Below are 16,046 nucleotides of genomic sequence, written 5' to 3'. Positions count from 1 at the left end.
ATTTCAGTATTTTTAAAACTAACATAAAATTAAGTTTTTATGTGAAAAATTTTACAAATTATTTCAATTCACTGTAATAAACTAATGCTCTAAAGAAGTGGCTTACATTATGTCACAAAACGTCAAAAATATAATTTTCTACTCATCGGGATATAACAAAAAATACATTGATTGGTATTAATGTTATGATTTCAGTAAAAAAACCCACTTAAGACCGTTCTCGTTGACATATTGTTTTTACTATAATTAAAAACCTTAACTGCTGAGATTTTATTTGATTCACTCCGGCATGATGAACACGAGTGAAATTAACTCTTAAGTGAGCAATGATGGATAGTGGCTAGCAGTGGAATCCAGGACGCGCGTTTCGTCCTATTTGGGACTCGAACCAAGTGCCATTCGCTTCAAAACAATACCAAATGAATTTAAAGTCAACCATTCCACAAGCAAGTGGCTATCAGGAATCAGTAGCTAAGTGGATAATGAGATGGCGTTTGAAGCGAATGGTACTGGGTTCGAGCCTCAGAGTGGACATCAACTCTGAGGTGCAGGTACATCCAGCTGATGAGTCCCAAATAGTACGAAACGCGCGTCCTGGATTCCACTGCTAGCCATTATCCATCATTGCTTACAAAAACTTGTCAATCAAGGCAATATCGAGGCATACGCACAGTATGCACATATGCCAATAACAGACTGATCAATTGCAGTCTTAAACCTTAATGGGAAGTTACAAGCCAAACAGTACCAAGTGAATTTAACTCTTAAGTGTTTAAAAAACGGTTTCGAATGATTGACTTATAACTAACAAAATATTTTGCTGATAGTTTCAGAAAACGTCATACAAATAATTTACTGTATTAACTTGCAAAGAGCATAAACAACACATCAATAAGTATAAGACAAAAATATTTCATTTCCTTAGGTTCCCGTGAACTGTCTATAATCTGTAAAATATTTCAAAACCCATGAGTTGATCTAAGCTATAACTTCCTTATAGAACTCTCACAACTTCTGAACTAATAACCAACCTCAAGCTAATATAAAATATCTATTCAGCACTCAACTTTAGAGAATCCTTTAACTTTGTTTGATAGAAAAGTACTTTTAAACATTTCCTTTACACTTCCTATCTGTTTATTTCTTATAACTAATCACCGAATTAATTGTGAGTTCATAAACAACTAAGTGACCAAAATAATTCCATGATATTACTTGGGAAGTTAAAAGACTCGCCATAAACCCTTGTAGTAATTAATCATGTACTCCTAAGTGACTAACTTGGAGATGTATTTCTGGAGTTCTATTGAGATGCCGTGGCCAGTAGAGTTCAACCATATCGAATTTGAAGTAGTTACCTATCGATTACATTAGAAGGTGGTTGCGTAATATTACGAACCAATTGAACTTAAGCCTGTAAATTATTTTATCCTGATTCAATGGTCTAAAGCTTAAGAGCTCACGCACAAGACCGAACTTCACGGGTTCGGTCCCTAATAGCGGGGTCGTGAATACACACTGTTCAAGAGTTCCATACTAGGATAAAACAGCTGTTCAATGCCTCTTGGTTCTCAGTAGTTGTCGAACTAAGATCACTCCACAGTGTTGACTGTGAAACAACCAAAAGCTTTATGAATACCAACAAGTCTATCCTCCCCACCTCCAGCCCCAAAACGTAAAATTTGGAAAATAATACTGATTATACCACAGAAAATGTATTTGTAAGAATAGTGAACATACATATACAAAAATCAAGTGAAGTATTGACATTGTCTTACTCACTCATAAACACATACATGCAATTAGCACAAAATGTAATGTACAGTTTTGTTTTAGATCACCGGGACCAGTCAATTAAGGCCTATTGCGTTTGTGAAACAACTATCTATTCTTACTATGTAACTACTAAATTTAATACTCGAAGAACTTGAAGACAAACAAAAATTTAAGCAGAAGAATGATTAATAAATATCAAGTATAAAAAACCTTAGTCATACAAATGTTCTTTTATTTTTTTTTTAAAAAAGGAGAAAATACTATGAATTCACTAGATATTTTTCAAAAAATCCCTGAAGTACATTTAAACGATGATCGATTTCATCTAATTCTGCATCAGTATCATGAATCGTTTTCTCTTTTTTGGTATAAATGCTTCGGTTACTTGGTTGAACTGTAACATAAATGATACAAATATTTAACATATAAACGATGTGATAGTAAAATAAAACAAAATAAATTAGTCTTTTTCTTCTTCCCATAATTTAAGATGATTTCCATCATGAATCGATGTATGTATTTGAAATTTCTGTACTTTTATAGTAAATTAAACTGTAATAACTAATTTTTTTTTAACCTTAATGCACTGCATAACAAGATATTGAGAACTGAGCACGGAGTGTCTGACTTATACAACAAGTATATTACCTTTTAATAAGTGTGTCACAACCATTCACTAGTCATCAACGTTGTAACTTAATCAATAGTTTGACCATTACCTAGTTTCATTGATGGTCAGTTGTATTTGTTATTTTTATTTTTTTAAATTCTGTGATTATTTAGCATATAAATACACTTTACGACGCGTCAGTATTGGAACAGGTGATTTTTGAGAGTAAATAAATGAACCAATTATCTGATCAGTTTTTTGATTGAGTAATTTAAATTTCACGCAGTAAAATTAAGATTTGAACAACAGTAGAGGTAATATGGACAAAAAAGAACAGTGACATGAATATCAAGTTCTTGTACTTTAGCATCGACTTAATACATGTCAAACAAGTTACTGTAACTCAGCAACTAAGGTAATTAGCCCAGTACACAACAGCGCAAATTACACTGAATGCTCAATGATTCGATCTGAATATGATGTTATTTATATTTTCGTTACAAAGAAAACCAGGTGATTTTTTAAAATCAAGTAAATATTACTGCGGCGATAACAAAAAGATAAACGGTAGACAACATGAAGTTCAAATGTTAGTCAGTGAAAGTAAACTCGAAGATCGAATCCTAGTGTTTTTCTTACCATATATAAGGTGATTACAAAAGGTCGTTACTGAACAATTAGATTCTGTGTTAAAATCAGTCAGTATTATTTGATTTATAGGCGTTTCTTGTTTGTCAGTGTTAACAATTAGGCAATTTTGAAAACGAGACTGACCCAGATGTTGCTTAGGAAGACATACGAAAAACTGTGGAAACAGCAGCGACATCTCTTGGTGATTTGAATTAAAGGGTTACGAAAAACCAGTGGATTTCTGCGGCATTTATTGCACTGATAGACTCTCGTAAACTTATCTCACCAGGTTTTGAACACAATGAAGAGCGAAAACAAGTCAGATCTAAGTTAACCAAAAGTCTAAGGAACGATCGTGGGCAGTGATGAGTAACGAAAGCAAAATAGATGGAAAGGGCAGCGACTGTTGGTAACACCAGACAGCTTTTCAGACTGATGAAAGAAACCTGAATTAAGGAGTCAAGTGTAAATGAGACAGTTTCGGAAAAGGACGACACTTGTTTGCTCTCAGGCTAGACGTTTAGAACGATGCGTAGAACACTTCAAGGGATAGTTCAGCAGACTCTCAGCTACTCTACAGCTACCCACCATTCCCAAACAGCCTGAATGGAACACTGGAATAGGTCCCCGACTCTAAATGAAGTTCAAAAGGCTATAGTTAATCTGAAATGAGGAAGAGTAGCTGGTTCAGATGGATTGGCTCCAGAGGTCTTCAAGGATGGTGGTCCAGTTTTAGCGATTCGGTTGACTAATATTTTAGCTGAAATCTGAGAACTGGATATAATCCCATCTGAACGGTCGAGATCAGTGATCGTCCCAATATATAAGAAAGGATCGAAATCATCCTGTGATAACAATAATGGGGTTGGTTCGACTTATATAGGATCTAAAATACTAGCCTCAATAATTATCGTACATCAGAAAACCATGTTGGCTTTAAACCCGGTCGTGGTTGTATCGACCACATATTCACTATTGATCAGATTTTAGGACACAGACAAGCTTATCGGCGTCCGACAATAATGATTTTTCTTGACTTCAAAGCAGCATTTGACTCTATAGACCAAGAGGTCCCGTGGCAGTGTCTGTCATTGAAAGGTGCATCCCAGAAGTACATAAACCTCGTAAAGGATCTTTACTCGAACACTACTAGCCGAGTCAGAGCTTATGGCAAACTGTCATCTGATTTTGCAACCTCAAATGGTGTCCGTCGAGGCTGGCCACTATCTCTATTTTTGTTCAATTTCATTATGAACCTATTGCTACAAATAACGTCCACGTTGTCTGAATTTTCAAGAATTGATCACTTTCCAGGAGGTTCATTTATCGACTTAGAATACTCAGATGACATAGTCCTACTTGCTGAAGACGCTGATAAAATGCAGAGTCTTTTGGTAGCACTACGAAACAATGCCCGGATGTTTGGAATGCGCTTCTTCCCCTCCAAATGCAAGTTATTGCTCCAGGACTGGTCTGCGTCAAAACCTGAACTAAGGATAGGGAGTGATGTAGTCGAACGCGTTGACAACTTCACTTATCTTGGAAGTCTGATGAAACCTCAGCACGCATTCGAAAAGCTCGTTTGGCTTTTGCTAACTTACGTCACCTATAGCGTAGGTGGGATATCCGTCTATCAATTAAGGGGCGAATATACTGCGCGGCAGTTCGTTCTATTCTACATTACGGCTGCGAAATGTGACCATTAAGAGTAGAAGATACTCGTAAGCAACTAGTTGGGGGCGGCCAAATCGAAACGCGGCATCAGACCATAAAGTCACTTAATTCTAGTCTGAGTCATGATGGTAGATGCAGACTACTTGGTTGGGGTCCGCGTGACTATCATAACCAATGGTTGGAGACTGTGGGTGACATGACTCAGAATCGATCACAATGGCGTGGGTGTATACAGTCTTTGTCTTCCTTTAAACCGTGAGGTTAAAATCGCTTTATACGTTTCTTTCTACGAACTAATTCTTTCTTCCTGTACTGTATTCCCTATACACAATATTTCTTTTATATATTATTACCACTGAATTAACTACTTCTGTGAAATTGTTGTTCACCTTGCTGTGCTAATGAGGTGTGGTAACTTGGACCGATGCACATGCATGCCTGGCCCGACATAGTAGATAACTGACTGACTTGTTAGTGTTAATGGAAGATCTTATACCCGTTCATAGAGTTTATATATATATATATATATATATATCAGTGAGCGAGGGTTTTCAAATCAAATTATGTGGGTTAGAGTTTCTGACTTGTTATTAAACGTGCATGAACAATGGTGATTTAGACTAGTGATATTGGTTTATGCTGAAAATTGCCTTTAGACTTACCAGAATATCTTTTGTCACAGTATCACATTATTATTATTATTATTATTATTATTATTATTATTATTATTATTAATACGAGGTAATACGAAACATAAGTATTTCTAATAAAACCTTTAGTTACTTACATTGACGAGAAAGCCTGCCAGAACATACACTATAAAGAAAGAAATTAAAATATATCAATAAAAAATGGAACTTGTTGCGAGAACATGGAGTAAGTTAAAAAGTGCCTAAATCTATGTATATTCAACTATTATTATCTTAAAGAGGGTAAGATCAAAACATTGAAAGGAATAACGTGAGTTCATTTAATTTCGTCAGGCTCTCATCAACCACTTACAAACTATAATATTAATAATTAGATAAAATTTACATAAAAAACGTTATAGAATAATTTATTGCTTTTATTCACATACGAATGGGCTATAATACTCTTTAGGATAGTGTTATCTTTTTGGTTAGGATAAACGGGAAAATTAATCATGCCCATAATAAATGAAGAAAATCACGTATACTCAGTGTTTTAGACTTTGACAAACTTCACAATAACTTTTAGGTTTTCTTCTAAAGCATACAATTCGGAACTATGTTAACCAAAACTATGTTGAAATGTTAGACTGAAATACATTGTTTTTTTTTTTCAAAATATGAGGACCACTACTTAAAATAGTCCTAGCAACTTGAACTACATTTTAAGTATTGCCGAAGTATATTCCATATAACCAAAACTCCATTCATTCGACCTTGAGTCTGAAGCGAAATTCGACTGAGCTGCAAATATGTATCTCCTGAAAGTGCAAGAAACATATATATATATATATAAGAAGCTTATTTCTTCTACTACTAAACCTTGAAATAATTATGAAATTGTAGTAATTATTTACTCAAAATAACTTTACAAATGCATTGAATACCATAAACTCAAGTTCATACCTAAGATCAGAATCCCCTTCATTGTAAACTTGATGACGCTCAGATAAAGAAGGACTTTTTACAATTGATCGTGAACTTGAAGATCTAGAGGTGCAGATATCATTCAGTGGAGCAAGCAATCTCGAATTATTGCGCTTTTTTGAAGTGGAATTCTGATTTATACTCGCTGGTTCTGGAGAACTAGATGAATAATAACCATTGGCAGGGGAACGGGAAGATCGTAAGACTGAAGGATGAGGTGAACAATTGTTTGAACGATTAAATCCATAAGTACAACCTGATGAATGACGAATTCTGTTATATTTAGTATTGATTTTAGGGTATGGTTTTCTAGTAGTACACTCTAAACCAGACTCACATGAAGAAAAAGCGGGTGAGGTAGCTCCAGAAGTACGAGTAACTTGAATAGAACTGATGTTTCTCTCATTGGAATTATATGGATTATCTGCACACGATGAGGATCTCGTTCGTTGATATAAAACTGAACCATCTAATGATTGCCGTTGTGCTAACTTGCTATATACAGAGCATAGAGATCAAAAATAAGTAAGAGTAAAACAATGCAGTTTCAGGCTGTTAAAATTGAACTGTAAAATAAATATATCCCTTAAGGATTCACAACAAATGACTCAACATTAAAATATTTATGTACATCAACTATTACTAATGAACGAAACAAGAGATAATATTGAACACAACAAAAAGCCAAACATAAGAGATCGTATTCAAAATAAACGAATGAGATAAAAATGCAAAAAGCATGGAATGACACTAAGCTTAAAATTTACATGAAAATAAGGGAAAAAACGATAATATTTGAACCGAAATCGATGTCGGACTGTCATTCAACGTCTGTAACCACAGATTATGATTTGTTTGCTGATTTCAGTATAAAAGCGTGCACCTATTGACACGACTTAAACCAATAGTCGATGACTTCAAGATCTGTTTTCAAGTTTCCGCTTAACTGTGGCTGCTTTTCTTGCAACCTGTTCATACATCACAGCGTTACTCGTCAGGATGGGGCTATGGAACTTTAACCATCAAAAGTCTCCTAATATGATCAATTTGGAAATATTTTAAATGTTGCTACGCATATTAGGAGATAAATAATAATTTTCCCTGTCAGTGTCACTGCAATTTGTTGAATAAGCGTAAACAATATAATGAAACAGTTAGGATATTAAAAAGTATAAATAAATTTAGCTTACCGTCTCAGAGCATTCTCTTCCCGTTTCTTCTCTCTCTCTTGAATGTAAGCCGTTGGGTTAAATCGTCGATTACCTATTAAGCATGGGAAATGAATAAAAAAGTAAGAACAGAACCAATTACGGTTATATATATATATATATATATATATATATATATATATATATATATTCTGCTCTAGTTTCGCCACCCGATTGTAATCTATAGTCAGTCTGTCAAACGCAACGTAGAACCTGGTATACGTATACATTGGTTAAAGTTGCCAAACCTCATTAGCATAAATAGATGATGTTGTTGGGCCAAATTTCATAGTAGTAGAGGTAGTAACAGCACCAACGATAATAGAAAAGATTAGGCATCGAACCCACGATGCAAAAAAATAAATTATTAAAATAAAAAAGATTATAAGGAATTCAGAAGCTAGAATTTGGAGGGAAACGGCTAATGGGTGTGTCTGCGCCATTGCATACAACTTTGGGCCATGCCATTCAAAAACTCTAACAACTCGTTCAGATACTCACACAAACCCCAACCAGGTATTCCACACCTATTAATATGGCTCAGTTCAGTTGTCAACGACTCCATGAACTGATGCCATGTTTTGGTTTGGTCGCCCCTAGCTCTTTACCAGCCTACTCCTACACCACACAACATCGCCAGTCAAGGCAGACGGTGGTTGTGGATACATAACACATGTCTTAACCAGCTCAGTTGATGAAACGTTAATACCTCACCAATCGATTTACCGTCCCTACCTAGTACTCCATTCCCAACCCAGGCATGGCTTACCCTGTGGTCTCAAAATACACTGTCAGTGCTCGGAAGATACCTATCATGGAACAATAGAAACCTGAGAATATCCCCTATTTTTAATCGCCACGTTTCACATCCATAATGTAGAATGGAGCAAACTGTTGCACAGTAAACTCGTTCTTTGGTTGACAGGCTGATATTTCACCTGCACCAAAAGTGACGAGAGTTGGTAAAAGTCAGTCGAACTTTCTAAATCTGTGCCAAGATGTTGTCAGCCACCAAACTATCAGGACTGATGAAATACCCAAGATAGGTAAAGCAACTGGTGCATTCAACTACGTCACTCCCTACCGTAAATTCAGTCGCTGATGCACGCCAATCCTAAAGCAACATTTTGCATTTGGAGGTGAAGAATCACAACCCAAACATGAATACATTGTTGCTTAAGGCGTTTGGGAGACTCTGCATTTTGTCAGTGCCTTCATCAAACAGAACAATATTATCTGCATATTTTAGCCCAAAAAATGAATTTCATAGTAGAAGATTAATCCATAAAAAGTCAGACGATAAGAGTGCTATCTTTAGTTGAATGTCTTTGGAAAACTTAAATAAAAGTGAGGAAAGTGGACAACCGCGATGATGGGTTAGTATCTGAAAAATTACGATAAGAGTATTGGCAAGTACTACCACTGCAATCAACTAGGTCGAGAATTCCGGTACTTTATGACCCCAAGTAAATAATGACAATTTATTTGTACTTGCTAGAATAAATTAAGACTCCTTAAAAAATAAATGTAGCAATGTATCCCATAGCAGATAGTTAAGGAATAACAGTGAGCTGCTCCAAGTCAGAATATAGACATTAAAAAAACAAGTTTCCTACTCTATACCGTATCCACATCCTTATAGTCATTATGGTTTGCATATTATTATTGACTTAGTTGGATACACACGTTAAGGTTCTTCATACGAGTTTCAGGAACTTAATTTTTGAGGTGAGCCGAAGCTACCAGTAGACTTGTCCTTCTATTTCTGATGGTTTCCAGATGGTGGCTTTTCACCATAATTGTCATGACTTCAGTATCGCTTGTTGACTGATGTAAGCACCAAAGTGTTCATTTAGAAACCTAAGGGCCCCATAGCTGACGTCAGCAAAAATCAAGAAGGTATATTTGGAGAAGTTTCTTAGTATCAATATGTGAAAAATAAGTACATTTTGGCTTCAGTATTTCTTGAAATGACATAAGTTAACACAAAGTATTATCTTAAACTTAAACCCAAAAGCTATTGGCAACATTTATTCCACCATACTTTAGATACTATGCAAACATTCAGGAAATATGTAGGCTAGTAAAAATAACGTACCAAAATGAAGATATGAGTCCTGATAACTTTAACCATAACAAGGTAGTAGTTAGGAAAAAAGTACCTGATAACGCTCGATCTAGAGAGTTTGTTCGCTGTCTATATGAATTAAAAGGTTTATTCAATGGAATGGGGCAGATATTGCTAATATTATTAGATTCACGTGAAAGTGATCGATTAATTGTTGGACTTGCACTACCCGCTCTACGCTTGCCTATGTTCGTCTTGGAACTCAAAAGTGTAAAGACTGGTTCTTGGCTTTTCCGACGTGATAAGACATTCGATCGGTTGGCACGACTCACTTGGTCCACTTCATTGTTTACTCTATGAATGATTGACGCTGAACTGCCAGGCTTTCTGTGTAATGAGCTTCGGAGTAAAGTAAAATAAAAATGGAAAACAAATCATGATTAAACTTGAAAAGCTGGGGGTCTGGTATGACGATGTAAGAAATCTGTAAATCCTTAGTTGTAACTAGATCATTATGTCTCAGTCGTGGAGATAAGAGAGGTATTAGGAGGTGTAGGAAGGATTTGAATGTGACCAACTTGGTCTCGTGTGTTGTTGCGGGTATGAGGGCTGATGTTACTTCCCGGCTTCCCACACCGTGGAAGGGTACTTCTTGAGGAACCTGAAAAGGAAATTGGATTAATGTCGGTCTTAACGACCTGGGAGCGTGACCGCAGAGCTCAAGGGACAACTGCTTGAGGACGGTCGCGCACGGCCTTTTCGTGGGAGGTTTTTGACGTGTTAGCTCCGTTCTTCAAAGGGCCTTACCGCCGGAGACGGAAATCCGTGAGGTAAGGTGAGGTGTGACGTTTTAGGCAAGCCCGACCACCGCGCCAAGGTAGCAGCTACGGTCGAGATCATAATGTCTAATTTATGAAATAACAACATGTCCCACACTCAGTGCAGCTATATTCGTGTTATGGTCGACATGTTTGTGACCGAAATAAAGGAGAACAAAAGCCATATACAAATAAGTAATCTATCTACTATGGAGGAATCGTGTTGTGATATATCCAATATGTGTTTCTAATGACTTCAAACGCATTACTAGTTAGTGTTTCACGTAAGGCAAACAAATTTGTTTTGATTTGTTAACTCCAAAGGCTTCTATCAGTCTTTGAAGAATTAAAGACAGAAATTCCAAGGAACCTAACCTACTTAATACCACTAAAAAGATGTGTTCCGAACCAGAAAAGACTACAGCATTGAAAAAAAGACACAGGTCATATAGAACCAAGTTACTTTGATACCCAACTTGGAGGAACTTAGCCCTGACATATTTCTCAAAACTGGGAGTCTTGAAAAATGTAAACTGTGTTCTTTACGCAATTCGAGCTAACGTAATTATGACAGTATTCCTCCAGCAGTTTCTACTGATAGCAAAGAATAACTGAGGGAGTTTTGTAACTGCTTTGTTGATTGTTTAACAATTAACGTTGAATAAATTGAACACAGGTCGGAAATCCACCCCAATGTTTTGTCATGGGTAATAATCCTGTTATTTACTTTTAAATTTGCTGACAACGGTGATGGTATACATACTACCTGGAGGAAGGATTTTTGAGTAGTAAGTAAATCATATCTTACTGCACAGTGTTGTATAACCCGGCTAAATCAGTTAGTAGTCAGTGTCCAAATGTGCAATATTTGTTCAGTTGGAGTTTCTGTGCCACTAAATTTGCCTTCGTCAGATATCATTAATCGGTCACATTTATTATTAGTAGAGACGAGAAACGTAATAACTGTCAAATTCACGATATATTTTTCTCACATAAAAGGAGAAATTTCAACTCACCCACCCTTCAGAAAGTATAATTCTTCAGATAACTGATCGATTTTACGACGCATACCCCTTTGATTTATTGCCGAAACTTCCAAATCTGATTGCAGTCGAGCTATTTTGCGGGTATATTCAACCATTTGGCGCGAAGCCTTAGACCTCACTTCATAAAGCTCTGTCTCTAAATTGTTTACGAGTTTCTTAAGTCCCATAGGTTTTGCCTTGTCAAAAACCTTACAAGAATTATTGCCAAGGCGGGTTTGATGACAGGATTTTACTTCATTTAAAGACTCTTTGACCCAAAGAAGCTCCTGTCTTAAAGCCATATTTTCTGATTGTAGCCTGGATATCCTGAAACCGGTAATTAGAAAACTAATATTTGAGAAACTCGTTAGTTGAAAATAACCCCAAGTGATAAAAACTCAATTAAAATCCCGAAGTATAAAAGACGTTTTGAAAACAAACCTTAAACACACTTTGGAAGAAATTAACCAGATTTTATAGTCATTAAAAGAATGAAAGGTTTTAATCTAGAGACATGCTGAATGGTAGAAAACAAACAAAAGTCAAGAAGCCAACTGAATTTTAGAAAACTTACAAACTAGCTTCTGGAAAACAGAAAGTACTATGAAAATATGGAGATAGAACAACATCAAACCTTGTGAAAAGATGAGGCATAAGGCCGGAAACTAACACAACGTCGAAAAACGACTGGATACATGACCAGGTAAAGGGAAACTAAAGAACGATGAGTCAAGCCAGTTGTACTACTGAATAAGGTCACAGTGAAAGCAACACGCTCTACTCATAAGAAAGCCTCATAATTAGGATCTAACCGCAATAACTTAATACGGCGAAGAACAAGTTGGAAGACAGTAGTAGTTACTTTGAGACGTTTAAAATAGAATTAATCTGCAAAGGGAAATTATCATGGATAATTAAAACCTAATAAAACCGTTTAGAATAATTACCTGTCGGTAATTTTAAAATCTCAATAGAAAAATTAAAATGCTAAAGGATATTTGAACAACGGTTTCCGAGAAATACTTCCTTAACCTCTACTGCCGTAAGTCTGTAAATATTGTGTTACATTAGACGATATAATAGGATTTTCATGTAAACGATAGATTTAAAGAGGATACTCATATATATATATATATATATATATATATACTCACTCAAAATACTTTTTTATAATTCTTATATCCGAACGAAAACTAAAGGAATGGTGACTTCCAAAACTAATTTATGGACTAATACTATATATATTCCTTTAGCAATTGATTGCGACCTACCCATTAACTAATATTATACGATTCATTATTCCTAATTTGTTCTCAGCCTGTTATTCAGTCCCCATACTCTCAGCCACCTTTTGGCTTAATCATGTATAATTGTTATTCTTTATTTCATGGTGTGATGAAGTCTGGTCCGCTTCTCTGTAAACAACGTCTATCTAAGACATAACAACGACCTTGGGATGATGATCATTGGTCTTTTGTTCTTCCTCTTCGTTTGGAACTGGTTAGTATTAGGTCAACCGTCAAGCGTAGAGCATTATTCTCCTCTTACTTATCACGTATTGATCGCTTGAGTTCGTCTATAAATATTGGTTGGTCCTAAGACATAACAATAATATTAGCAAACTTCACATGAACTTTTGTAAACACTGGTAGATGCATACTGATCAGGGATCAGGTATATTACCCGACTATGTAATGCTTCCTATAAAAAGAGGTTAAAGGGCTTAGACATGCAATTTTTTGTCATATTATCGAATAAATGGGTAATTTTATTTTAACATTCTATATCTTGGAGAAGTTGTGTATTATTAAGCCCAGTTTTTCTCCTTTCTTTGAAAGCAATTATCCTCTCTTCCACAGCAAGGGAGCTTGAAGACGAAAACGACTAAAGCCAACATGTAAGCTTGCTTTTTTCATAGACTGAATCTCTACAGGCACTTCTTACCAAGACTAGTGGCATCAGATTTACCGATGAACACATTCAATAGGAAACTATATATTCTCAGAGATAATTAGTGCAAGTACAAATACACATCACCTGAATTACCATTTCATCACTATTAACTCAACACAAAATTTCTTACTTTGAAATTGTTTCGCAAGCTCCGTTGCTATCAAGCTGCTGTTCAGAAAAACCCTGTGACTGTAATATTTAATCTTTCAAGTTACCATAGTTGATTGAACACTAAATAACTTGGCTCGCAATTCATGTATCGTGTTTCTATAGACATCGGGGGTTGGACAACCAACAAACAACACCGGTATAGGGTAATGAATTTTGTCGAATTCAGTGGTATAAGATAGGATTAAATACCGTCTATTACCACTCACTGTGACAGGACACCGTGGAGGAAGGCAATCATTCAGTATCTTCATCTTTCTAATTTCATTCAGATCCTCATAATTTAGGAGATCTAGTTTGAGGAAACTCGAACGCTAAAGCTAGGTTATGAGAGGATACACGAACCTTAGATAAAGCTGATTGCACCATGGAGCAGAATATGTCAAACCTTTTAAAGTTTCCAGTCTTTCTGGTTAGTTCTTCGACAACTAAATGGTAAAATGTCAGAAATCCACATGCAACTACATGATTCAGTGAGAGTACTGTGCCACTCCTCATTTGTGATGCGGTCAGCTAACTCTAGTTTTAATTGGGTAGAATTTTCCAGATAAGAAGCTGTATCATATAGTTTGCCACCGAATTCGCATTCACAATACAGATAAGAGGGGAATTCATAAACCATTCCACGTATTACACCAAATGTGTGTCCGCCAACTTAAGTTGTAATCCCGCGACAAGTCCTAGCAACCAATCATATATTATCACAGAGGGTCATCCCAATCCAAATAGAAATATGTATTGTTTGAATTTTTTCCATTCACTATGGTATTTCATTATCTTGAAGAAATCAGTAATAGGTTTGGCCCCTTCGTTTTTTGTGGAAAACATCTTGAGTTATTTAACTCTGACCCTTAAACTTCGAACCCTACTTACCTAAACTAGGTTATAATTTGTCACTAAGAATCTGTATCTAGGTGGTAGAGGAGTATTTTTCACTGTGTGAGTACATGTCCTTCGTTATATACCTTCTGGAACTGAAGGGTAAGACAAGTTAGTTAGTGAAAATAGGAGCGAAGTGACACCACGATACTCCGAGTTTGACAACGCCTTTACACGCAACATCTTTATAATAGAAGTATACCAACCCAGTCAAATCAGACGTCAGAAATAAAGAGGTTCGAGGGTATATTTAGAAAGTTATCAATATTTCGAGAAGTGTTTCGTTTAAGCGGCCTAGCATCTGCAAGGGATGCGAAGCAAGGCGTACCCACTAGTGATCTAGTGTTGATGCGTGTCCAAGCGCCTTCAGCTAGGATTTGTCTAGTAAATCGCCTGGGGTCAGCATCAATGCCGGTGGTCTACAGAACTATTTACCTTGGGGATTTATTTATCACAACAAATCACTATCTCCTAGTGATGTAGTGGACCCTAAGACGTGGCTAGCCAGAAGTTCAAACTTAGCGAGCTTGTCGTTAATAAACATTTTTCTGATAGCTCGCTATTTTCAGCAACATTTGGTTGCCTTTCTATAGTATAAGAGGCCATGTGGCACAATATAACAGTGGGAAAAATATACAATGAAAATCTCTATTCATCGTATTCTTCGTCAGTTTTTCATCTTTTTCAGCCGTCCTGCAAAAAGAAGAAGTGAAATTGTAATTGCATAGCTGAATACACACCTAATTGCGTAAAGAAACAAGATGGATGAAAAACGAAACAAACAGGTATATATGGGTATTGATGATATGCGATAGCGTAAAAAAGTTTACGCAATAAATGTTTTGAACTTTTTTAAGATGACGAAGTAACTACACGTATATGAACATATCAGAAACAAGTTTTTTGTTTCTTTTGATACACCAATACAAACAAACGGGATAAAACAGAATTTTATGGAGTGTTCTTCTCACACTAGTCATTTAAGTGTTCTGGTAACCATCCTCTTTCTCTTGAGTGCGTTGTTTTGGCCCAAATGTCGGATATCAGAGATGTTAAGTGGTGATTGTTGCTTATCGGATGGAGTATCGTGCTTGTAAGGCTACAATGGAATCGAGCCCCAACCACACAATCCTCAAAGCTTAACACAAAGGAACTGGGAAAATAGGTACTGAGCACTTAACGCAGAGAAAAACACGATGAAAAAGGCGGGAACAATAAGTTGAATCGACTGGAATTCATTCATGTCTCGGCCTTGCAGGCGTGGTCATTCTTATGTAAAATCACTTTTATTCATACTGAATATTCTGTTCAGTCTCTAGCCTAAGTATGTTCTTCACCATATATTGATTATTGTTACGATGTGATTAGCTGGTGTAGATAATAATGTGACTTCCACGTAAGAATTTATAGATTGGGCAGTTACATCAATTTTAGGATTAAGTCTACTATTAGAGCGGTATTAATAATGAAGTGGACCATAATTCTACAAGGCTACGTCGTTTGGATGTACAGTAGGAAAATCAACATTATTAGGCTTTCCATCTAAATACGCGGCTTTAGGACGGTCAATGCTGACGTTATCGTTAGTTTCGTTCTTATCGATGGTATAGTATTTAGGTTC

General features: G+C 36.1%; 1 protein-coding gene across 2 annotated transcripts; it reads right to left on the bottom strand.

Annotated features, from left to right (window-relative positions):
* Window positions 1–1,697: 1,697 nt before the first annotated feature.
* Window positions 1,698–14,279, bottom strand: CCDC61_1 (Coiled-coil domain-containing protein 61). 2 transcript variants are annotated; one of them, XM_051208796.1, is made up of 10 exons: window positions 14,012–14,279; window positions 13,892–13,974; window positions 13,594–13,860; window positions 13,509–13,561; window positions 11,417–11,752; window positions 9,677–9,981; window positions 7,497–7,569; window positions 6,286–6,801; window positions 5,478–5,506; window positions 1,698–2,170 (listed from the first exon to the last, which is right to left on the bottom strand). In XM_051208796.1, exons 1-10 carry the CDS (start codon window positions 14,166–14,168, stop codon window positions 2,037–2,039), a joined length of 1,953 nt encoding a protein of 650 aa, XP_051074197.1. In that variant the 5' UTR covers window positions 14,169–14,279; the 3' UTR covers window positions 1,698–2,036. The 2 variants fall into 2 exon arrangements, with proteins under 2 accessions (XP_051074197.1, XP_051074198.1); XM_051208797.1 differs by having other exon boundaries at window positions 13,594–13,974; window positions 14,012–14,210.
* Window positions 14,280–16,046: the final 1,767 nt, after the last annotated feature.

Source organism: Schistosoma haematobium, chromosome 1 (genome assembly GCF_000699445.3).
Source record: "Schistosoma haematobium chromosome 1, whole genome shotgun sequence".
NCBI lineage: Eukaryota > Metazoa > Platyhelminthes > Trematoda > Strigeidida > Schistosomatidae > Schistosoma > Schistosoma haematobium.
This window is presented reverse-complemented; position numbering and strand designations above follow the sequence as displayed.

Excerpts from the sequence above, each read along its gene's own strand:
- CCDC61_1 (XM_051208796.1), bottom strand. The coding sequence starts at position 14,168 with ATGGTTTATGAATTCCCCTCTTATCTGTATTGTGAATGCGAATTCGGT. Across the intron at positions 13,861-13,891 it reads TGCAATCAGCTTTATCTAAG|CGTTCGAGTTTCCTCAAACT; the intron begins GTTCGTGTATCC and ends ACCTAGCTTTAG. Across the intron at positions 13,562-13,593 it reads TTAGTGTTCAATCAACTATG|GGTTTTTCTGAACAGCAGCT; the intron begins GTAACTTGAAAG and ends TTACAGTCACAG.